Here is a 25,045-nt window from a genome sequence, read left to right as displayed (position 1 = left end):
GCTATTTGATGCTATTTGATATTGGGCTGGGTCAATTGCATACCCAACCCCTGAATGTAACATTTTGGCCTTGATGATGATTTAGGTACTGAATTTTACACCCCTCCCCTCACCCCACACACCCCACCCCACCCCGAGCATTTTCTCAGCAGGGGAGCATGTAAAATACGAGGGATGAGGGGTGGCAAGCCCACCACCTTCCCGCCTTCCCGCCTGCCCATCCCTGAGCCATCCCTGAAAACGGCAGCCAGTCTGCCATTTTGTAATAAATAATTAACAGTCAATTGAGCTTGTTACCAAGGCACTTTATGGGGAAATGGTGGCATAGTGGTAATATCACTAAACAAGTAATCCAGAGGCCCAGGCTAATGCTCTGGGGACACAATTTCAAATCCCAATTTAATTCAAATTCAGTCAAAAACATTTGGAATATAAAGATTATCTCGGTACGGATGACCACAAAACCATTGCCAATTATTGTAAAAAACCCACAAATGTCACCAGACCCACAGCAATGTGGTTAAGACCATAAGACCATAAGACATAGGAGCGGAAGTAAGGCCATTCGGCCCATCGAGTCCACTCCGCCATTCAATCATGGTTGACTCTTAACTTCCCTCTGAAATAGCCTAGCAAGACACTCAGTTCAAAGGAAATTAGGGATGTGCAAAAAAGCCCACATCCCATGAAAGGCAAAATAAAACAAACTTGGCTGCTTATGCAAACTTGGCTGCCTATGCAAACTTGGCTGCCTATGCCATAATACAGCTGGCGTGAGGGCAGGTGCTGGTAGTCTTTTTTGAAGTAAAGCATTGGTTGCCTTCATCTCTGTAGCTGAAGGATCTGGTATTTAATGGGTTAACATGTGACTGAATACAGTTCCTCCCACACAGTGATGTAAGAAGGCACATGACCTAGAGCTTGGCCAATTTAGAGATGACTAGCAATGTTTAAGGTTCTTGAACAGAGTCCTCTTACTGTAAATAAGCACATAGTAAATTTTTAAATTTTATTTAGAGTACCCAATTCTTTTTTCCAATTAAGGGGCAATTTAGCGTGGCCAATCCACCTACCCTGCACATCTTTTTGGGTTGTGGGGGTGAAACCCACGCAAACACGGGGAGAATGTGCAAACTCCACACAGACAGTGACCCTGGGCCGGGATCGAATCTGGGTCCTCGGTGCCGTGAGGCAGCAGTGCTCACCACTGTGCCACCGAACCACCCTGTGCATATAGTAAATTCTTATTAATACAGTCTTCCTTGGTACTTATGCACGACTGCTTCATGGTGTCTGAGCAGTATCTTTCAAGTGTAGTGACAACAGAACATATCATGATAACAGTGGTAGAATCCATCAATCTCGGGGTCTACTTGCAGTTCCAGCAGTGCCCACTACTGAACCTGGCACTGTTGGAACTGTTGGGTCAACTCCTGAGAATGGGACTTCCTCCCGTTGTGGGGTAGAAGTCCCTCCTCCACCTCATTCACCCCACTCGTGTTAATACAGATAGCCCTGTTGAACATGGGTCAGCTGGCATCCGGCATTTCATCCGGGTTGGGGGGGAGGGGCGTCCCCAATCTTCCTGCCCCCGTAAAATTCAGGCCTTAATTTCCTGACTGAAGAAAGTAAATCACTCCAGTGGAAAGACATGCTAAAGTAGCACTGACAAATTTTAACCATTTTTTTCTCCTGCTGGGGAGCACTTATGAAAAATACATATTTTTAATAAGCTTCTGCATTGATATCTTTGTCAACAGGAGGGAGAGAATGATTTTGTTTAGAATTAGATAACTAAGACAAAGGATTGTGCTTACTTATGTTATAACCCTCACTGAACTGTACCGCTCTTAGCTGTCTCACAGGTAATTGGGATGTTAGATTCAGCCTGAAGCTTTAAAAAACACTTGCTTATCCTGCTGACAATTCTGCAGAGTTGATATTCGGCAAAAATATAGAATGGATGTCCTCCATAGCATATTCCCCCTTTATATGGCAATTTAATTGGTGTGAAAAATGAAGTTTAGAAAAATAAGTCTACCTGATATACTGCAAGCATTGTACACAGATATGGATATTACTAAGGGGTGGGGGGACTATTTCAGATTTTGTAGTGATGTAAGAAGGCACATGACCTAGAGCTTGGCCAATTTAGAGATGACTAGCAATGTTTAAGGTTCTTGAACAGAGTCCTCTTCCTGTAAATAAGCACATAGTAAATTTTTAAATTTTATTTAGAGTACCCAATTCTTTTTGGGTACTAATTTAAGTACTAAATTACTAATTTACTAATTACAATTCTAAGTCACATTTCAGATTTTGTAGTCTAGTTCCCACACAGTGTCCAAAGTAAGACATTATGGATGGCATTTAATGGAGGCATAGGGAGTTTTGCCTGCCAGCAAGCACTGTTGCTTCACAGCTTCAGGGTCCCAGGTTCGATTTCTGGCTTGGGTCACTGTCTGTGTGGAGCCTGCATGTTCTCCAATGTCTGCGTGGGTTTTCTCCGGATGCTCCGGTTTCCTCCCACAAAGTCCCGAAAGACGTGCTGTTAGGTGAATTGGACATTCTGAATTCTCCCTCGGTGTACCCGAACAGGCACCGGAATGTAGCGACTCATGGGTTTTTCACGGTAACTTTATTGCAGGGTTAATGTAAGCCTATTTGTGACAATAAAGATTATTATTGAAGATTATCATTATTGAGCTGTAGAGCCATCAAGAGAGCCTCGTCATCTCATCTAGGGAAAGCCTGCTTGTATTAAGTGCCACTCAGGCACTTGACTAGACAGTGGCAGGCCTTCCCTGGGATCAAAGACCCCAGGGCACAAGCCCTGCCCGAGATGACAAGTTCAGCGCAAGTGGAACCATGAGTTCACAAAGAGCATGAGAGGAAAAAGATAAATAGTGGTGCTGGTTCAGAAATTGACGTGGGACAATCCAAAGCAGCTGATCGGTGAGTAAGTCCTAATGAGTATTTGCAATCTTTTAAACTAATTCATTGCTTAATAATAAGGTAGGGTCTAAAAAAAAAGAGTATAGAATGTTTGGTAAGAAACAATGGTTCCTAGGTTACATAAATAAGGACCCTAGCTAATGTAAATGTTTTTTCAGGAAGTAACTAGCTTAATTGAGAGGGACATCATAACAGGAGACCTTAGACCGATGATATGCTCTGGCACAATGTGAGAAATGAGGGATGCTTCCAGCGTCCCTGATGACAACGTGTGCAGAAGTCGTGTCCAAATGCAGCTTCTAGCTAACCGGACTTCGGAGCTGGAGCTGCGGGTATTGCTGTGGAGCATCCGCGATGCTGAGAAAGTCATGGACAGGATGTTTAGTGAAGTGGTCACACCGCAGGACTCAGGAAGGTAGTATAGGAGCACCTGTGGTCATGTCCCTCTCAAACAGATATACCGCTTTGGATACTGTTGGGGGGGTCTCTCAGGGGAAAGCAGCAGCAGCCAAAACCACAGCACTGTTCTGCTGCTCAGACGGGTGGGAGAAAAATGACTGGCAGGGCCATAGTGAGAGGGGGTTCAATAGTTAGGGGCATAGACAGATGCTTCTGTGGCCACAAATGTGAATCGAGGATGGTATGTTACATCCCTGGTGCCAAGGTCAGGGATGTCTTGGCACGGATACAGGAAATTCTGAAGAAGGGAGGTGAACAGCCAGTGGTCGTGGTACACATTGGTACCAATGCCATAGATAAACTAAAGGATGAGGACCTGCAAGCCCAGTATAGGAAGTTAGGAGATAAATTAAAATGCAGGACCTCAAATATAGTAGGATTACTCCCGGTTCCATGTGCTAGAGTGTGCAGGAATAAAAGGGTAGATCAGATGAATGTGTGGCCTTGAGGGATTCAGATTCTTGTGGCACTGGGACCGGTTCTGGCGAAGGTGGGACCTGTACAAACTGGACAGGAAGCACCCAAGGAGAGCTGGGATCAGAGCTGCGGGGCTTTTGCTAGTTCTGTTGGGAAATATTTAAACTAGTGTGGCAGGGAAATGGCATCCCAGGAGTAACATCAGATAGGTCAAATTCAGATCAGGAAAATGGAGGTAAAATATTAGCTAAAGATGTAGAGGACGTAGTGATAGACTTGGAATGCTGGAGAAGCAAAGTTTAAAAAGTGTCCAGCAAGGGAAAAAGATGGGGTTAAACTGTTTGTACTTCAATGCGAGGAGTATCACAAACAAGGTAGAGGAGTTAAGGGCACAGGTAGACACATGGCAGCAGGATGTGATTGCTACAACGGAAACCTGGCTAAAGGAGGGGCAAAACTGGTAGCTCAATATCCTAGGATATAGAGTTTTGAGAAATGATAGAGGGGGAGATAAAAAGGGAGGGGGAGTAGCACAATGGTTAAAGAATCAATTCCATTTGAGAGAAAGGATGATATACTAAATGGGTCAACAAACAAGGCTTTATGGGCTAAGCTTAGAAATAAAAAAGGAGCAGTCACACATCTGGGAGTATACTACAGGTCCCCAAATAGTGAAAGGGAGATAGCAGAGCCAATATGTAGGCAAATCTCTTCCTGTAAGAACAAGAGGGCAATAATAGTAGGAGGCTTTAACTATCCCAATATCAACTGGGATTCAAACAATATAAGATAATCTGAGGGAGAAAGATTCAAGCAGTGTGTCCAGGAAAATCTTTTCAACCAATTAGTGACAAACACAACGAGAGGAAATACAATTTTAAACCTAGTTTTGGGGAACGAAGAAGGATGAAGTGGCAGTTGGCAACAATATTGGGGATAGCGATCACAATTCAATTAGAATTGGAAAAGGACAGAGATAAAGTAGGAGTAAACATGTGAAATGAAAAACGCTTATTGTCACAAGTAGGCTTCAAATGAAGTTACTGTGAAAAGCCCCTAGTCGCCACATTCCGGCGCCTGTTCGGGGAGGCTGGTACGGGAATTGAACCGTGCTGCTGGCCTGCCTTGGTCTGAATTCAAAGCCAGCGATTTAGCCCTGTGCTAAACTGCCCCTGGGAGAAGGCAACTTTTTCAGGAATGAGAAGGGACTTGGCTGAGGTGGACTGGACGGCATTGCTAGAGGATAAACCTGTAGAAAAACAGCGTGAAGCTCTAAAAAGCAAGATCCTAAATGTACAAAGTAGACATGCCCCTCCAGGAATAAGGGTGGTACTGCCAAATCTAGACGCCTCTGGTTGTCTAGAGGAAAACAGAAAAAGATAGCGTACGATAGGCACATAGATAGCTCTGATGGGTATAGGAAGTACAGGGATGAAGTACAAAAGGAAATCAAAGAGAGGGCATAGAAAAAGATTAGTAAATAAAGACGTTTTTCCAATATATTAATAGTTAGTTTTGGAAAAGGTGGGACCAATCAGAGATGAAGAAGGGAACTTGTGTGTAGATGCAGAGGCTGAAGGAAGAGTTTTAAATGAATAATTTGTCTCCGTGTTTACAAAGGAAATGGATGATGCAGATACAGTAGTCCAGGTAAATATTGGATGGGATAATCATAAAGAGTGAGGAAGTACTCAAAGGGTTGGAATCCTTATAAGTTTATGAGTTACCAGGGCCAGATGGATTGTTTCCCGAGGATGCTGAAGGAGGTCATGGAGGAGCTCTGAGGATGATTTTCCAATCCTCACTCAATACAGGGGAGGTACTGGAGGACTGGAGAAATGCAAACATGGTTCCATTGTTCAAAAAGGGATCGAAGGAAATGTCAAACAATTATTGGCCAGTTAATCGTACATCGGTGGTGGGCAAATTAATGGAATCAATCCTAAGAGGTAGGATTGGCCATCACATAGAAAGGCATGGACTCGTCAGGGATAGTCAGCATGGATTTGTTAAAGGGAGGTCTTGCCGTACAAATTTGATTGAATTCTTTAAGGAAATGACAAGAAGGGTTGATGAAGGTAGTGCAGTGGATCTGGTGTACATGGATTTTAGCAAGGTGTTTGACAAGGCCCCACATGGCAGATTGGTCAAGAAAGTAAATGCCCATGGGATACAGGGCAATATAGCAAACTGGATAGAAATTTGGCTTAGTAACAAGAAACAAAGGATAATGGTCGATGGCTGCCCCTGTAATTGGAAAGTTGTTTCAAGTGGTGTTCCACAGGGTTCGGTGTTGGAACCCTTACTGTTTGTGTTATATATTAATGATTTGGACATGAACGTGGGGGTACGATTGGGAAATTTTCAGATGACACAAATATTGGCTGAGTGGTGGACAATGTGGAGGATAGCTATAATCTCCAAAATGATATAGATGGGTTGTAGTAGGCGGTAAAGTGGCAGATGGAATTTAACACAGAGACGTGTGAGATCATGCATTTAGGGAGGTTAAACAGTTGTAGGGAGTACACAATAAAGAGGAACATACGAAGAGGGGTAGATAATGCAAGAGATCTTGGTGAACAAGTACACAGGTCCCTAAAGGCAGCAGTTCAAGTAGACAAGGTTGTAAAGATGCTCTCCTTCATTGGCAGAGGTATAGAATATAAAAGTAAGGATATCGAACACTGGTGAGGCCACAACTGGAGCACTGTGTGCAGTTCTGGTCTCCACATTACAGGAAGGACATAATTGCTCTGGAGAGGGTGCAGAGGAGGTTTAAAGAATGTTTACAGGCCTAGAAAAGTGTAACTACGAGGAGTGATTGGATAGCTTGGAGTTATTTTCCTTGGAACAAAGAAGGCTGAAGGGTGACTTAATTGAGGTATACAAAATTGAGGGGAAGAGATAGGGTGGACAGGATAACATTGCTTCCCCGATGGAGAATTTTAGAACCATGGGACATAGATTCAAGATAAGTGGCAGGAGGTGTAGAGGGGACATGAGGAAGGCCTTTTTTACACAGAGGGTAGTGGGTGTCTGGAATTCACTGCCCGAGTTGGTGGTGGAGGCAGAGACCCTAAACACTTTTAAAAAGTACCTGGATCAGCGCCTTAAGTGCTCGAAGCTACAGAGCGATGGACTGGTGCAAAAAGGTGGGATTAGAAAGGGCACCTGGATATCCTCAGGCAGGCATGGTCAAGATGGGCCAAATGGCCTCCTTCTGTGCTGTAACTTTTCTATGGTCCTAAGAAGGGGGAAATGTATGGTGGAGGTCATGGGAGTGAACTGCAAGGGGGTGGCTTTCATTGACTCCTCCATTTCCCAATGCCAGGGATCAGGCACTGAGTGCCTTTGAAGGAAGAAACTCTCTCCACCCATTCCCCCTGCTCCACAGGGAGCACACAAGTAACCCCACAGGGGTTTGCTTCTCGTTTTCCCAACATGGTGAACCCCCAGCCTGCTACTAAGTTAATAACAGCAGTGGCACGATGAGGGCCTTAAATGGCACTAATTGTTCAATTATAAGCCTCAATTGGCAGTGGGCCTTCCCACAATGGAGTTAATTGGAGCCCACCAGCCACTTTCCCACCTAATTAAATGCACTCCCCTCCCCCCGCAGACTAAACTCACCATGGAAAAGGGCATTAAATTCTGCCATGTATGACTGCAGCATTATTTAGCCTCAGCCTTCAGTGCTTCCATTCAGAATATCAACAGATCTGTTTGTGATTGATTGTGATTCTGACTAAACATTGATTAAATTGAAAATGCATTTCATATGGCTGTAAAATATATTCCACAAAAACTATCATAAAATCCAGTCTGTAGATTATCCCTTTTAATGTCTTTTGATATTAACACCCATTATAGTGCATGTAAGTGAGATAATATTCCAGCCGATGTCTTTGATATTGAAGGGTGAAGAATGGGGAAAAATGTAATTGTGAAATATATTTCTTTATGAAATGAAATGAAAATCGCTTATTGTCACAAGTAGGCTTCAAATGAAGTTACTGTGAAAAGCCCCTAGTCGCCACATTCCGCCGCCTGTTCGGGGAGGCTGGTACGGGAATCCCCCATAATCAACATCCTGGGAGGTAGCATTGACCAGAAACTGAATTTGACTAGCCATATAAATATTGTGGCTACAAGAGCAGGTCAGAGGCTTGTCGTGTTAGGTACACTGGTCTAACACTGGCTGCAACTGGATGCAGTTTAGATCAGAAAGATACTCCAGACCTTGAAGTTTGTTCAATCAGGTTTATTGAATTATTAGCACAGTTAGCACAGTTCTCTGTGAGTTCGACTCTCTGCTAACTTAAGTGTGGTTACACTGTCTGACTGAACAAGACTAGCTCTTAGCCACGTGTTCGGGGTGTGAGATTGTAACAACACCCGAGATTGACTCTCTAGATGTTCATCAGTGGAAAGAGGTGGAGCGTGAGTGCCTCGTGTCTTTTATCGTCAGATCCCACCCCTGAGTGTCCTGCCTGCTTATTGGTCATGTCCTGTTCTCTGTGTCCATTAGCTGCCTGTCTGTATATCATTATGTATGTGTGTGCCTGCATATAAACATAAGAACATAAGAACTAGGAGCAGGAGTAGGCCATCTGGACCTTTGAGCCTGCTCCGCCATTCAATGAGACATGGCTGATCTTTTTTGGACTCAGCTCCATTTTCCGGCCCGAACAGCATAACCCTTAATCCCTTTATTCTTCAAAAAACTATCTATCTTTATCTTGAAAACATTTAATGAAGGAGCCTCAACTGCTTCACTTGGCAAGGAATTCCATAGATTCACAACCCTTTGGGTGAAGACGTTCCTCCCAAGCTCAGTCCTAAATCTACTTCCCCTTATTTTGAGGCTATCCCCCCTAGTTCTGCTTTCACCCGCCAGTGGAAACAACCTGCCCGCATCGATCCTATCTATTCCCTTCATAATTTTATATGTTTCTATAAGATCCCCCCGCATCCTTCTAAATTCCAACGAGTACAGTCCCAGTCTACTCAACCTCTCCTCATAATCCAACCCCTTCAGCTCTGGGATTAACCTAGTGAATTATGACATCTCCCCTTTTTTTTAATGTTTGGATGACATATGTGAGCGTATTTACAAGAATAGGCCAATATTAACATATATACATGCAGTGGATGTGAACATATGTACATGTGAACACAGCTGTCTAATGCGAGAACACAGAACGTAGCAAACAGAACAAATGTTCATAAGTCCAGTCTCTGTGGCTTGCGTCTGATCCTGGTCGACTGCCGGAGAGGTGGTGGTGGGGACGACAGCGCCTTGATGGGCGGGTTTGAAGCCTGGCTGGTGGCCTCGTGAGTCGAGGTATCAGGAGGTGGCAAAACAACAGAAGGAAACGGAGAAGAATGTGGTTGCGGGCAGGCAACTTTGCGCAGTGCCCGTCTGTTTCGTCGCACAACAGAGCCATCAGCCATACGCACAACATACGAGCGGGGGGCAGCCTGTCGAACAACGACAGCTGGAGCTGACCAGCCTCCATCAGGGATCTTGACCAGAACAGTGTCTGACGGGGTAACACGGGCAAATCGGTGGCATGAGCATCATAGCCCTGATTTTGCCGGTCTCGGAGTTGCTGCACTTTCTGCAGCACCGGGAGGTGATCCAGGTCGGACACGTGTATGGCTGGAAGTGTCGTTCGTAGGTCCCTGTTCATCAGGAGTTGAGCCGGCGACATGCCAGTGGACAGTGGGGTCGCCCTGTATGCAAGCAGCGCAAGGTGAATGTCAGACGCTGAATCCGCGGCCTTGCAGGTGAGCTGCTTTACTATGTGCACCCCTTTCTCAACTTTTCTGTTTGACTGCGGCTAGTGTGGGCTGGAAGTGACGTGTTTGAACTGATACGACTGGGTAAAGAGAGACCATTCATGGCTGCTGAAGCACGGGCTATTGTCACTCATGACAGTGAGTGGGATACCATGCCTGGTTAACGTCTCCTTACAGGCCTTGATGACAGTCCGAGGTGTGAGGTCTGAGAGCTTCACGACTTCAGGGTAATTGGAAAAGTAATCAATGATTAACACGTAATCACGGCCATTTACATGAAAGAGGGTCGATGCCAACCTTGGACCACGGAGAGGTTTCGATTTCATGCTGCTGAATGTCTCCTTACTCTGCGCTGGCGGGAAGCGTTGACAGGTCGCACAGTTAAGGACCATGTTCGCGATGTCCTGACTTATCCCGGGACAGTAGATAGGCTGCCTGGCTCTGCGTCTGCACTTTTCCACACCCAGGTGGCCCTCATGGATTTTACAGAGCACCAAGCTCTGGAGACCGTGTGGAATTACAATCCGGTCCAGTTTGAGGAGGATACCATCAACCACCATCAGGTCGTCCTTTACATTGCAAAATTGAGGGCATTGCCCTTTTTGCCAGCCATTGGCTAGGTGTTGCATAACACACTGCAAGAGGGGGTCTTTGGTTGTCTCCTCACTGATACGAGTCACCTTCTCATCAGATGCTGGGAAGGTGCTAGCACACAGCAGCTCCTGTGCCTCAACCTGTGACTCAACTTGCCGGATGACGTTCGGTGGTTCACTAGGCACGGTGATGGAGCGGGACAGTGTATCGGCAATGATGAGCTCCTTGCCAGGCGTGTAGACCAGGTCAAAGTCATACCTTCTGAGTTTGAGGAGGATGCGCTGCAACCGAGGCGTCATGTCATTAAGGTCCTTGTGGATAATATGGACCAGGGGCCTGTGATCCATCTCGACTGTGAATGTCGGCAGGCCGTAGACATAGTCGTGAAACTTGAGAATGCCAGTGAGAAGGCCCAGGCATTCCTTCTCAATTTGTGCATATCTTTGTTCGGTGGGCGTCATTGCCCTTGATGCGTAGGCAACCGGTGCCCAGGATGAGATGTCATCGCATTGCAGCAGGACCTTACCGATGCCATCCTGGCTCGCATCTGTCCTGATTTTCCTTTCCCTGTCTGGGTCAAAAAATGCCAATATGGGTGCAGTGGTGGGCTTGGCTTTCAGCTCCAACCACTCTGCCTGATGGGCCGCCTTCCACTCGAAGGCAGTGGACTTCTTCACTAGGTTTCGTAGGGCTGTGGTGTGTGAGGCCATGTTTGGGATGAACTTGCCCAGAAAATTGACCATGCCCAGGAAGCGCAATACTGCCTTCTTGTCTTCCGGGACCTTCATGGCTGCCATGGCCTTCACCTTGTCTGTGTCGGGGCACACGCTCTGCTCAGAGATCTGGTCTCCCAGGAACTTGAGTGTCGACATGTCAAAGCAACATTTGGCCCTGTTCAGCTTCAAGCCATTGGCGTGGACACGGCGGAATACCTGCTGGAGACTCCTCAGGGGTCGTGGACCATATGATGACGTCGTCCACGTACACACGAACCCCTTTGATGACCTCCATCATCTGCTCCCTGATGCAATGAAATATCTCCGATGCCGAGACGATGCTGAACGGCATACGGTTATAGCAGCACCTGCCAAACGGTGTGTTGAAGGTGCAGAGCCTTCTGCTGGACTCATCCAGCTGGATTTGCCAGAATCCATGTGAGGCATCTAACTTCGTGAAAAACCTTGCATGTGCCATCTCACTGGTGAGTTCCTCCCGCTTCGGGATGGGGTAGTGTTCACGCATTATATTCTGGTTGAGGTCCTTGGGATCAATGCAGATGCGCAGGTCTCCAGAGGGTTTTTTAACCACCACCATCGAGCTGACCCAGTCAGTCGGTTCGGTTACCCTGGAAATGATCCCCTGCTGCTGCAGCTCCTTGAGCTGTTCCTTCAGGCGCTCCTTCAGCGGAGCCGGGACCCGGCGTGGTGCATGGACCACTGGCTTGGCATCAGATCGCAGTAGGATCTTGTACCGATAGGGCGAAGTGCCCATCCCATCAAACACATCTGGATACTGAGTGAGGATGCCGTCAATGCCAGCTTGAAGATCCACGTTGGAGGATGTCGTTGAATAAATCCGCTGCACCAGGTTTAGCTTTTTGCAGGCATGTGCACCGAGTAGGGGTGCCCTGTCCGGCTTGACAATTTCAAACCTTAGCCTTGCATGGGTGCTTCGGTTGGAGACGAGTAGATGGCAGGACACCAGTGCCGTGATGGCATTACACTTATTGTCCAGGAGCTGGCAGGCTGCTGGAAGGACCTCGGGGGGCTTCTTGATGCGTTTGAAGTCTGCCTGTGAGAGGAAGTTGGCAGAAGCACCTGTGTCCAACTTGAACTGGATGGAGCAGCAGTTGACCTGCATCACTGCACGCCATTCGTCCCTCGAATCCACAGCGAGGATGGACTGAATGCGAGATGAGTTAGGTGTGGCATGTTCACGTGTGGTAATGATGTCCACTCGGTAGGTGGACTCCAGGCACTCATCCTCTGGATCCATTGTACTGCCAGGATCAGAATCCTGTCATCGTCGTTGCACATTCTGGACGCGCCGTCGTCGGAATTGGGAGCGCTGGCCTCTGACTGGTGGTGCAGACCTGCACAAGGCTGCATAATGTCCAGGCTCCCCGCAGTTTGAACATCACCTGCCTCTTGCAGGGCAGTGTCCCTTTAAGTGGGCGTTGCCACAGTTCGGGCACGTCATGACTTCGACGTCGTGACGCGGTGTACGTTGTTGCACATGCGCAGTGCGGTCGGCAGACATCTGTACCTGCGCAGTGTAGGTGTCGGCCGCTTCGTTACCCCGCTCGCATCGTGCATGCATGGGGCCCCGGGAAAAGCGCGCAAAATGGCCGCTGTCTTCAATGCTGAGGCGCTGCAGCCGGGAGATGGCCTGCACCCTCACTGCCTCGTGGGAGGCACGTTTCTCATTTTCATCCGATTTGTTTTGGGCACACCGATCTTTTGCGTGCTCATGCACTGTGCATGTTTCAATCGCGACTGGAAGGGTCATATGCTTGATTTTTAAGAGCTGCTCTCTTAGAGGATCAGAGTGAACTCCAAACACGATATGGTCTCTGATTATGGAGTCAGCAATGTCACCAAAGTTGCAGGACAGCGCTAGCAGGTGGAGGCTAGTTAAGAAGGCATTGAAAGATTCATCTTTACCTTGAACGCGTTGTTTGAATATGTAGCACTCGAAGATTTCATTGGTGTCCACTTCACAGTGATTATCAAACTTGTCCAGGATGGTCTGAAACTTTGTCTTGTCCTGGCCTTCGGTGAAGTTAAACGAGTTGAAGAGTTTGATGGCTTGATCACCCGCTGTTGAGAGGAGAAGCACGATCTTTCTTGCATCAGACGCACCCTTGAGGTCTGAAGCTTCGATGTACAGCAGAAACTTTTGCTTGAATATCCGCCAGTTGGCACTGAGATTGCCGGAGGTCCTGAACTGGTGAGGAGCCTGAATCTTCTCCATGGTGCCGGGATACATTTGCTGGTCGTCACGGAACGAACTGAGGAAAGCCACCTTAAATTAGAAGTCTCCTGGTATCATATCGTGTTAGGTACATTTGTCTAACACTGACTGCAACTGGATGCAGTTTAGATTAGAAAGATACTCCAGACCTTGAAGTTAGTTCAATCAGGTTTTTTGAACTAACAGCACAGTTAGCACAGTTCTCTGTGAGTTCGACTCTCTGCTAACTTAAGTATGGTTACTCTGTCTGACTGAACCAGACTAGCTCTTAGCTACGTGGTGGAGGTGTGTGATTGTAACAACATCCTTGACTGACTCTCTAGATGTTCATCAGTGGAAAGAGGTGGTGTGAGTGCCCCGTGTCTTTTATAGTCAGATCCCACCCCTGAGTGTCCTGCCTGCTTATTGGTCATGTCCTGTTCTCTGTGTCCATTAGCTGCTTGTCTGTATATCATTATGTGTGTGTGTGTGCCTGCATATCATGACAAGGCTATGAATCCTGCGGCGAGTAACTCACCCCCTGACTCCCCAAAACCTGTTGACCATCTACACGGCACAAGTCAGGAGTGTGATGGAATATTTTCCACTTGCCTGGATGAGTGCAGCTCCACCAACTCTCAAGAAGCTCAACACCATCCAGGACAAAGCAGCCCACTTGTTTGACACCCCACTCACAAACATTCACTCCCCCACCACAGCACAAAGACAGCAGTGTGTACCATCTGCAAAATGCACTGCAGAAACTCACCAAGCCTCCTTAGTCAGCACCTTCCAAACCCATGACTACTACTATCTCAAAGGAAAAGGTCAGAAGACACATGGGAACACCGCCACCTGGAGGTTCCCCTCCAAGCCACTCACCATCCTGACTTGGAAATATATCGCCGTTCCTTCACTGTCCCAAAATTCAGGAATTCCTTCCCAAACAGCAGTGTGGGTGTACCTGCGCCACATGGAATGCAACGGCTCCAAGAAGACAGCTCACCAGCCCTTTCTCAAAGGCTATTAGTGATGGGCACTAAATGTTGGCCTAGCCAGCGAAGCCCACATCCCTTAAAAAATCTTAACGCAATCCTTAACGCAACTTAGCACTGCTTATGGGCCAGGAAGAGTAGGAATGTTTCCTCCAGCATATTAATAGGGTTACAGCAGACACAATGGGAGGAATTTTATCCCCAGGTACAATCATGTTATGCTAGCGATAAAGCAACATGAAATAGCAGAGAGAAAACAGTGATTGCAAAAAAGATATAGTTGAGGAAGGCTGTTTAGTTCATCTAAGCTACCCCTTTCCTGCAGAAAAACATGAAAACCCCCTATGACGGCATCAGGCTTTTTCTTCAATGAAACGAAGTTTTCATCCCGATTACATTTCAGAATAAGTCTATTCCATATATTGATCATTCTTTAGCTAAATCTCTGCATATTCTACTCAATTTATTTTTGATGAGTTTGAATCTTGTCCTTTTTCTTACTGCCTTGTCTGGAGTATCATTCTGGATTTACCTTTTCCATTTACGGCCTGATACACTCTTTCAAGGGCACCCCAGAGATCTCAATAATTTCCGTCTTCTGACAATAGGGTTGAGGAGAATACATCCTAATACATCCTTTAAAGACTTCAGCTTAGGTTTCTGCAGCTCTTATAAGCCCAGGTGAGGCCCCAGAACAAGTGCAGCCAAAGGCATAGAATACAAGTAGTCTTACAACACCAGGTTAAAGTCCAACAGGTTTGTTTCGAATCACTAGCTTTCGGAGTGCAGCTCCTTCATCGGGTGATGAAGGAGTTGATGAAGGAGCTGCGCTCCGAAAGCTAGTGATTCGAAACAAACCTGTTGGACTTTAACCTGGTGATGTAAGACCTCTTACTGTGCCCACCCCAGTCCAACGCCGGCATCTCCACATCATAGAATACAAGAGTAGGGAGCCAGTGATGGAGCTGTATAAAATATTTGTTAGGCTACAGCTAGAGTATTGTGTGCAATTCTAGTCACCACACTATAGGAAGGAAGTGATTGCACTAGAAAGGGTGCAGAGGACATTCACCAGGGTGTTGTCTGGGCTGGAGCATTTCAGCTGCAGAATTAGAGGGGATTTGAGAAAAAACCTTTACACCCAGAGGGTGTTGAGGATCAAGGACTCACTACCTGAAAGGGTGGGAGAGGCCAGAACCCTCACAACATTTCAGAAGCATTTAGATGAGCACTTGAAATGTCATCGCGTACAAAGTTATGGACCAAGGGCTGGAAATGGAATTAGAATAGACAGGTACTTGATTGCCAGCACAGACACATTGGGCCAAAGGGCCTCTTTCTGTGCTGTATGACTCTATGACTCAAAAGGTAATCAAGCCTAGAATGATTTCGAGAAATATCCCAATGACCCCATGGAGGACTGAAGATTTTAAAGATCTCCCTTTATCTTTGCGCCTGTCTCTAAGTTTTTGCTGGCAGTTCCAAGTTACTGATAGGTCATTACGAGGGCAGCCCGCTCGCTCCAAACATACACAGTTGGTTGCTAGCACAATCTGTTATAACATTTGGAGCTCCTGATTTAGACAGGCTTGTCCACTGCCAATGGACAAGCTCTTTGGTTTTCAAGTTCTTTGCTTTTATGTTAACCTGAACTCATTTTAACCCACTTAGAGAAATTTTCTGATTTTCAGGCATTTTTTTCAAATACAAGCCTGCAGTAAGCTGGCAGCCCATAAATTATTGTTAAGTAAATTGGGAGCTACCACATAATGTGAATACAGCACCCCTGTACAATACAAAGTAACCCTTTGGACCCTAACAGGCAATTTTGGCAGGGCCAATCTTCTTACGCACTTTGGGAGGAAACTGGGGCACTCAGAGGAAACCCACACAGATATGGAGAGAACGTGCAAACTCCACAAAGTCACCTAAGGCTGGAATTGAACCCGGATCCCTGGTGTGGTGAAGCTGCAGTGCTAACCACTGTGCCGCCATGCCACCCTTTGGGGTGTCCTGAAGTTTCGAAAGGTCCTATTTGATTGTCGTGAGGTTTTGAAAGATCTTATTTGAATGCAATTCAAAAGAAAGAAAGAAACAAAGACTTGCATTCAGACGGAGAAACCACCTCAACAGCAATGATCCCAGTGTGTAGTGCAAAGCATCTGGAATCAGATTTTGCTTTTGGACATTTTATCAAACGTTAAAGCAAGTACAATAAGCATTTTTTACTGGACCATATATTTAGACTACTTTTTATTCGACCACAAATATAATCAGAGCATAATTACAGACAAAAACATTTTCGCATCTTCCCATTGAAAATTCAGTATTCCAGCATTATTTATCGTTTTCTTGTTTGTGGGTGGCAGTCTTTAAGCTAATTATTTAAGCACCATTCAATTATTTACAAGAGGTTCAGTGCATTTATCTGAGGGATGGTGAATCTTTCATGACCGCTCATTTTTATTATGGTCTTGCCCCTGGTCACATCTAATACAGATTTCCACATAGAGTTTAAAAATGTTTAACCAATTTATAAAAATATGAATTAAGAACATGACAAGTAGTGACAGATGGTGGCCATCTGGCCCTTCATGGGTCAATTCTTAGGCTGGCAGGCTCCTGATGACTGATGGTGGAAAACAGAAAATGTTTTCACCCTTGATGTCTTGGGTGTGAAGGTTGTGAGAGGGTTCTCCATCGGGATGTCTCTTCAGACTGGGGTAACCAACTCTCACGGGCTGGAGGCCTCAGGCCTTCCCTCCCCAACCAGCCTACCCCCTCCAGCGAATATGACCACCTTGCGATCCTCCAGGGCATACCCTCCCCTCCCCAGAGTCCCTGTTACTTAGCATCACTGCAGTTCACGGGATCTAGTGTCAGGCATGGTGCTGCAGTACTTCCTCCGGCCACTGCAGCACTGTACCTGGATGGGCTGGAGAGATGTTGGCCAATCTGATTGGCTGACAGCTGACCAGAGCGAGACTTCCTTCCAAGTGCAGACAGAAGTCCTGCCTGCTGCCAATCAATTTTCATTAGAGATGATAATGGACCTGTCAGAGTCGGTGGGGATGTGTTCCTCACCGACTCTCTGAATGACGGGCATCAAGCGCTTCCCGCATCATTCGAACATCATTCATTTTCCCTAATACACAGAAATTAATCCATTGATCTCTATCTTGAATATACTCAATGATAACATTGCACAGCTCTCTAGGGTAGAGGATTCAAAACATTCAACAACCTTTTGAATGAAGAAATTTCTCCTTATCTCAGTCCTCAATAGAGAACCTTGTATTCTGTGACTGTGATTTCTCCTGTTCTAGACTCCCCAGCCAGGGGAAACATTCTTCTAACATCTACCATGTCAAGCCCTTTAATATGTTTCAATGATATCACCTCTCATTCTTCTACATTCTAGAGAATAGGGGCCTAGTCTACTCAAGCTATTCTCATTGGATAATCCCTTCATCTCCAGAAACAGTTGAGTGACCCTTCATGGTCCCTCCGAATGCCAACATTTCCCAGTCTCACAGTCCAAAGATGTGCAGGTCAGGTTGATTGGCCGTGCTAAATTGCTCCTTAGTGTCCAAGAATATTAGTTGGGGTTACAGGGATAGGGTGGGTGTGTGGGCCTAGGTAGTGTACTCCTTCAGAGGGTCGGTGCAGACTCGATGGGCTGAATGGCCTTCTTCTGCACTGTAGACCATCGAAAAATATTTAAATTTTCTATTTTCTCTACCAAAGTGGACAACAGCACATTTCTGCACATTAGATTCCATCTGTCACATTCTTGCCCACTCACTTAATCTACCTCTGTCACTTTTCAGGGTCTTTCTGTTCTCCTTAATGTTTACTTTCCAATGTAACTTTGTATCATCAGCAAACCTGGATACATTATATTCAGCCTCCTCATTTAACTCATTAATAAAACTGATGAATAGTTGAGTCCCAAGCACAGAGCAGTACCACACTCTTCCCCAGAACCTGCCAAAATAATCTGTTTACTCCTGATCTGTTATTCAGGCTACTGGACTAAAAGGGCTTGAGGTTCATAAGGAGGAGGTGTTAGCAATTCTGGAAAGTGTGAAAATAGATACGTCCCCTGGGCCGGATGGGATTTATCCTAGGATTCTCTGGGAAGCTAGGGAGGAGATTGCTGAGCCTTTGGCTTTGATCTTTAAGTCATCTTTGTCTACAGGAATAGTGCCAGAAGACTAGAGGATAGCAAATGTTGTCCCCTTGTTCAAGAAGGGGAGTAGAGACAACCCCGGTAACTATAGACCAGTGAGCCTTACTTCTGTTGTGGGCAAAGTCTTGGAAAGGTTTATGAGAGATAGGATGTATAATCATCTGGAAAGGAATAATTTGATTAGAGATAGTCAACACGGTTTTGTGAAGGGTAGGTCGTGCCTCACAAACCTTATTGAGTTCTTTGAGAAGGTGACCAAACAGGTGGATGCGGGTAAAGCAGTTGATGTGGTGTATATGGATATCAGTACAGCGTTTGATAACGTTCCCCACGGTAGGCTACTGCAGAAAATACGGAGGCATGGGATTCAGGGTGATTTAGCAGTTTGGATCAGAAATTGGCTAGCTGGAAGAAGACAAAGGGTGGTGGTTGATGGGAAATGTTCAGTCTGGAGTCCAGTTACTAGTGGTGTACCACAAGGATCTGTTTTGGGGCCACTGCTGTTTGTCATTTTTACAAATGACCTGGACGAGGGCGCAGAAGTATGGGTGAGTAAATTTGCAGATGACACTAAAGTCGGTGGAGTTGTGGACAGTGCAGAAGGATATTACCCAAGTTACAGAGGGACATAGATAAGCTGCAGCGCTGGGCTGAGAGGTGGCAAATGAAGTTTAATGCAGAAAAGTGTGAAGTGATTCATTTTGGAAGGAATAACAGGAAGACAGAGTACTGGGCTAATGATAAGATTCTTGGCAGTGTGGATGAGCAGAGAGATCTCGGTGTCCATGTACATAGATCCCTGAAAGTTGCCACCCAGGTTGAGAGGGTTGTTAAGAAGGCGTACGGTGTGTTAGATTTTATTGGTAGAGGGATTGAGTTTCGGAGCCATGAGGTCATGTTGCAGCTGTACAAAACTCTGGTGCGGCTGCATTTGGAGTATTGCGTGCAATTCTGGTCACCGCATTATAGGAAGGATGTGGAAGCATTTTAAAGGGTGCAGAAGAGATTTACCAGAATGTTGCCTGGTATGGAGGGAAGATCTTATGAGGGAAGGCTGAGGGACTTGAGACTGTTTTCGTTAGAGAGAAGGTTAAGAGGTGACTTAATTGAGGCATACAAGATGATCAGAGGATTAGATAGGGTGGACAATGAAAGCCTTTTTCCTCGGATGGTGATGTCTAGCACGAGGGAACATAGCTTTAAATTGAGGGTAGATAGATATAGGACAGATGTCAGAGGTAGGTTCTTTACTCAGAGAGTAGTAAGGGCGTGGAATGCCCTGCCTGCAACAGTAGTGGACTCGCCAACACTAAGGGCATTCAAATGGTCATTGGATAGACATATAGACGATAAAGGAATAGTGTAGATGGGCTTTAGAGTGGTTTCACAGGTCGGCGCAACATCGAGGGCCGAAGGGCCTCTACTGCGCTGTAATGTTCTATGTTCTATGTTCTATGATCTCTACCCGAGTCGCGTTGAATAGCCATGTGTTTCTCGGCAATGAGACCCCAGTTTTGAATTTCATTGAGTCACTTTCAAACTCAATGAAAAAAAATCTATCATATTATAATTTTACTTCCCTAGAGACCTCTTGCCTACAATGTTTTTAATTAACCCTGTCTCATTTCACAATACCAATTCTGAAATAGCCTGTTCCCTGATTGGTTATTTAACATACTAATCTATAGAATACCTTGAATACAGTCCATGAACTCCTAAGAAGGTTTACTAGATCAATACCTGGAACGGACGGGCTATCATATGAGGAAAGGTTGTACAGGCTAGGCTTGTACCATTGGAGTTTAGAAGAGGAAGAGATGACTTAAGATCCTGAGGGGTGTTGACAGGGTGGATGTGAAGAGAATGTTTCCCCTTGTGGGAGAATCAAAACTAGGGGTCACTGTTTTAAAATGAAAGGTCGTCCATTTGAGACAGATGAGGACATTTTTTTTCTCTCAGAGGGTCGTGAGCTTTTTGAAGTCTCTTCCTCAAAAGGAAGTGAAAGGAGAGTCTTAAAATATGTTTAAGGCAAAGGTAGATGGATTTGTGACAAGAAAGGGAAAAAAGGTTATTGGAGGTAGGCAGGAATGTGGTGTTAAGGTTACAACCGGATCAGCTATGTTCATTTTGAATGACGGAGTAGGCTCGAGGAGCTGAGTGGTTTACTCCTGCTCCTCGTTTATGTTTGCATGTTCATTCTCCACATTATTGCTGCAAATTTTGTTTGCCCAGTCTATCTGAAGATTAAAGTTCCTCGTGTTCTCTCTATTACCCTTGTTTTGTATCTCTAATTTCATGATTTATAGTATGCCTGACTTTACAACTACTCACCAGAGCCTATAAACTACTCTTGCTAATTGTTTTGGTCTCTTATTTTTCTTAGCTCCATCCAAACTGTTTATGCAGCATGATTTTCTGCACTAAAATCCTTTTCCTCTACTGGAAGGGGAGCTGGTGGTGTGGTGGTATTGTCACTGGACTAGTAATCCAGTGACCCAGGGTAATCCTCTGGGGACCCAGGTACGAATACTACTACGACAGGTGGTGAAATTTGAATTCAATAAGAATCTGGAATTAAGGGCGGGATTCTCTGGCCACACCTGCCCGGCAACCGGAAATTCCTGCCCGATGTGAATGGACCTTTACATGGTCCGTGTCCTGCCCGTGGCGATCCTGGGGCAGGCGGAGCGGAGGAATCCAGCCCCAAGTCTAATGATGACCATTGTTGGATTTTGTAAAAAAAAAAAGAGGAGACAGTGTTAGTGGTAATGTCACTGGTCAAATAATCCAGTGGCTCAGTCTAATGCTCTGGGAACATGAGTTCAAATTCCCACCATAGCAGTTGGTCTAATTTAAAAGGAGTGGAATGGCACGGTGGTTAGCACTGCTGCCTCACAACACCAGGAACCGGGGACTCGGGTTCAATTCCAGCATTGGGAAACTGAGGAATTTATACGTTCTCCCGGTGTCGATGTGGATTTCCTCCAGGTGCTCCGGTTTCCTCCCACAGTCCAGAGATGTGCGGGTTTGGTGGATTGGCCATGATAAATTGCCCCTCAGTGTCCAGGCATGTGCAGGTTAGGTTATGAGATTATGGAGTCAGAGCGGAGTGGACATGGGTAGAGTCTCATTCGAAGGGTCGGTGCTGGCCTCCTTCGGCACTGTAGGTATTCTATGATACTGTCTCTATCCCAGCCTTTGCTATCAGGGCCTCTACCATTTTGCCTATCTCTTTTAAAAGTCAAACGTGCTGGAATTTTTAGTCCCCAACCTTGGTCACTCTGAAACCACCAATGACTATTCGATCAAACCCTTTCATTTTTATCGGTGTCATTACTTCATCTATGATGTTGTGAATACTTCACACATTCAGACTGCCTTTAGTTTTAACTTTTGTTCTACTTTTCCTGGATACCACTTTGGTCTCTAACATCCTATCACCTTTGTTATGCTCTCTGTCACTTCCTGACCCTCTCTACTTAATTTTGCCCAAATCACTACTCAATGTACAGCAAAGATAGCTGGGAAAGATCATTAAACACTGTGAGTTATATTTCTGGTGAATGTAACTCACAGTTAGAAGTTTAAGAAACCTAGCATTGCAGAGCACAGTAGCTAATTGGTTATCACATTAGTCACACGAGTTAGAGGAGTTGAAAGTTGAAGTCACATTGTGCCAAATTGTGAAATTGAATTGGCAAGCTGTGGGTTAGACCTGAAAAAATGACCATCAAAACCACTGGATTGTCATAATAACCCAAATGGTCTATTAATACACTTCAGGGAAAGGAGTTTGATTGACATATAATTCCGATCCCACACTTGACTCTGAATATGTTCAAGGCAACCTGGAATGGGCAAGCAATGCAGCTTTGTCAGTGCCATTCGTATTCCAAATTAAAACTAAAATGAGGTAGAAGTTTTTCTCACAAGCATTGAGATACAAACGTGGGTAACATTCGGCTGTACTTTGGAAAAATTGGAAAACATGTATTCTGACCAGCAGCTTCAACATATCACAAAGTGAAAACAAAAATTGTGGAAATGCATGACAGAGCCACCAATTTCTGAAACAGAGAAGCCACCTTACAATGAAGGCTCACTGGGATCCTTCATCAGTTATTTTAGAATAAATCTTACTTGCCACATTTTTCAGCTCCATCTACTTTATTTCTGATTTCTGGTATTTCCTGTTTACTTTAAAAAAAACAATATTTGACAATGTAACTCCATATAATGAATTGTCTTTCTCTGCCACAAAATTGAGACCTTTTTCTCCAGATAATATGGAAGTACATTCTTCAACAGGGAAAAATATTCTATTCACATGGAGAAGATATACAAAGACTTACCCTATTGCATGCCTTTCCAATAATCGTTGAACTGGCATTGACAGCTTTCCTAGAAAGCGCTTTATAATGGGACGACTCTTTGCAAACTTGTCCTTGACCTCAATTTCAAGAACATCCGTCGGGAGAGAAACAAAATTGTGCTGCTGCAAGAGAGAGAGAGAAAGATTAAAATGTAAACTGCAAAGTTCTTGCAGAATTTAACAAATGGTCCATCCTAAATATCTAATGCACCCTGCAAGTAATATACATTAATCCATTTCCTAATCATCACTTCACTGAGCAGCATATGCCCCCTAAATGGACCCAAAATAGGCTTGAGTCTCCTTGTTTGCTATTGTGACAGAATATCAAAAATGTATCAATCAGGGCTAGGCACTTCTTTTCTCAACAGTTTCAGTGTTGCAAAAAACTTCATACTTTAAAACTCCAAGGGAAAGTGTAAATTATTTACAACATAAAAGTCTGTAGATGAGTCAACTCAGAAGATGAAGGTTCCTGTCTCCAGGGTAAAGTTGTGCTGCAGTATCCACGACTGGAATCTTCTTTTCAATCCAAAGATTAGATTTACAATGCTTTGTAGGTGCAGCCATGATAAGATGATATAGAATTGATGTATTATTTATTAAGCTTGCAAGGTATCTTTAAAGACATCTAAGCCAACAACAATATTCATTTTGAGTTTTGATTCCTTTCATCATGAGTATTCAGTACAGGTATTTATTAGATAGAAAATAGTGTTACACATAAATAACAATATTCAGCAATTTGATTTTAATTCTCAACAATACTGTTCAGTAACATTTCATGCATGAATATGGCGAGTAGCCCTTATCACACGTTATTCAGCCGTCCTCAGGGGGCTAGCACGGTGCCGGGGTGCTGCGCACTGCTCCGGCGCCGAAAGGTGGCACTGCACGGCCAGCATGGGTCTGCGCATGCACGCGATGGCTGTCTCTGCGCCGTCGCATCCGCGTGGTCGCTGTCTCTGCGGCGGCACATATACTTGGTTGCCACCTCCGTGCCGGCGCGCATGGTTGCCGTCTCCACGCCGGCGCATGCGCATGGTTGCCATCTCTGTGCCGGCGCATGCGCATGGCTGCCGTCTCCGCACCGGCACATGCGCGTGGTTGCCATCTCTACGCCGGCACATGCATTTGGTTGCCATCTCCACGCCGGCGCATGCGCGTGGTTGCCATCTCTACGCCGGCACATGCACTTGGTTGCCATCTCCACGCCGGCGCATGCGCCTGGTTGCCATCTCTACGCCGGCACATGCACTTGGTTGCCGTCTCCACGCCGGCACATGCACTTGGTTGCCATCTCCACGCCGGCGCATGCGCATGGTTGCCGTCTCCGCGCCGGCACATGCGCATGGTTGCCATCTCCACGCCGGCGCATGCGCATGGTTGCCATCTCTACGCCGGCACAATGCACTTGGTTGCCATCTACACACCGGCGCATGTGCGTGGTCGCCATCTCCGTGCCAGCGCATGCACTTGGTTGCCGTCTCCACACTGGCGCATGCGCGTGGTCGCCATCTCCGTGCCAGCACATGCACTTGGTTGCCATCTACACGCCGGCGCATGTGTGTAATTGCCGTCTCCGCGCCGGCGCGGAGCAACATGTCGGAGACCTACAGCAGGCCCGCGTGGAAGGAGGTAGACCCCTCCAGATCGCGGGCATTCACCGATCACAAGCCCCAGATCGCGGGCCCGGACCCCGTGGAAGCCCACCCGGAATCAGATTCCCCCCGCCTCCCCCACATCAGACCAGGATGTCCACCGTGCCCGCGGGTCCGAGCCCCCCCGCCCCACCACAAGACCAGGATGCCCACCGTGGCCGCGGGTCCGAGCTCCAGCCGGGGTGGTACCCGGTTGGAACCACGGTAACGGGACTTGGCGGAACTCGGCGGGAGTTCGGTCGGTCGCCCGTGGAGAATCGCCGCGGATGCCTCTATTAGCGTCCCCCGGCCGCACGGGCGCGTTTGCCGCCGATTCTCCGGTCGCCGGAGAATCGTGTCCCGGTGTCGGAGCGAGTGGCGGGAATTTCCCACATCCCCGGCGAATCCCGCCCACGATTTCTTTTACATTTTTAAACAAGGAAACATCACATGAATAAAGTCCATTGTAGTCTTTTTCCATATCACAGTTATGATAGGGCATCAGTAATCACATTTTCTTTCAGACACTTTTACATCAGTTCTGTCAAAGTGATGCTGGTATTATCACATAAAGTTCGTCTCAGTGATAGTTTCCATACTTTTACACAACAAACCTTTGGCAATAATTCAGTTACATGCATTTGTCTGGTTTTACCAGTAGTTT

The 25,045-nt window shown here is 46.0% G+C and overlaps 1 protein-coding gene across 4 annotated transcripts in view; it reads right to left on the bottom strand.

Annotated features, from left to right (window-relative positions):
- Window positions 1-25,045, bottom strand: part of LOC140425013 (E3 ubiquitin-protein ligase HECW1-like) — an 856,744-nt gene that overhangs the window by 434,190 nt on the left and 397,509 nt on the right. For all 4 annotated transcript variants that reach the window (XM_072508780.1, XM_072508779.1, XM_072508783.1 and 1 more), the window contains one exon: window positions 22,722-22,864. In XM_072508780.1, coding sequence (XP_072364881.1) covers window positions 22,722-22,864 — 143 coding nt within the window. The remainder of the gene's footprint in view (window positions 1-22,721; window positions 22,865-25,045) is intronic.

Source organism: Scyliorhinus torazame, chromosome 6, assembly GCF_047496885.1.
Source record: "Scyliorhinus torazame isolate Kashiwa2021f chromosome 6, sScyTor2.1, whole genome shotgun sequence".
NCBI lineage: Eukaryota > Metazoa > Chordata > Chondrichthyes > Carcharhiniformes > Scyliorhinidae > Scyliorhinus > Scyliorhinus torazame.
This window is presented reverse-complemented; position numbering and strand designations above follow the sequence as displayed.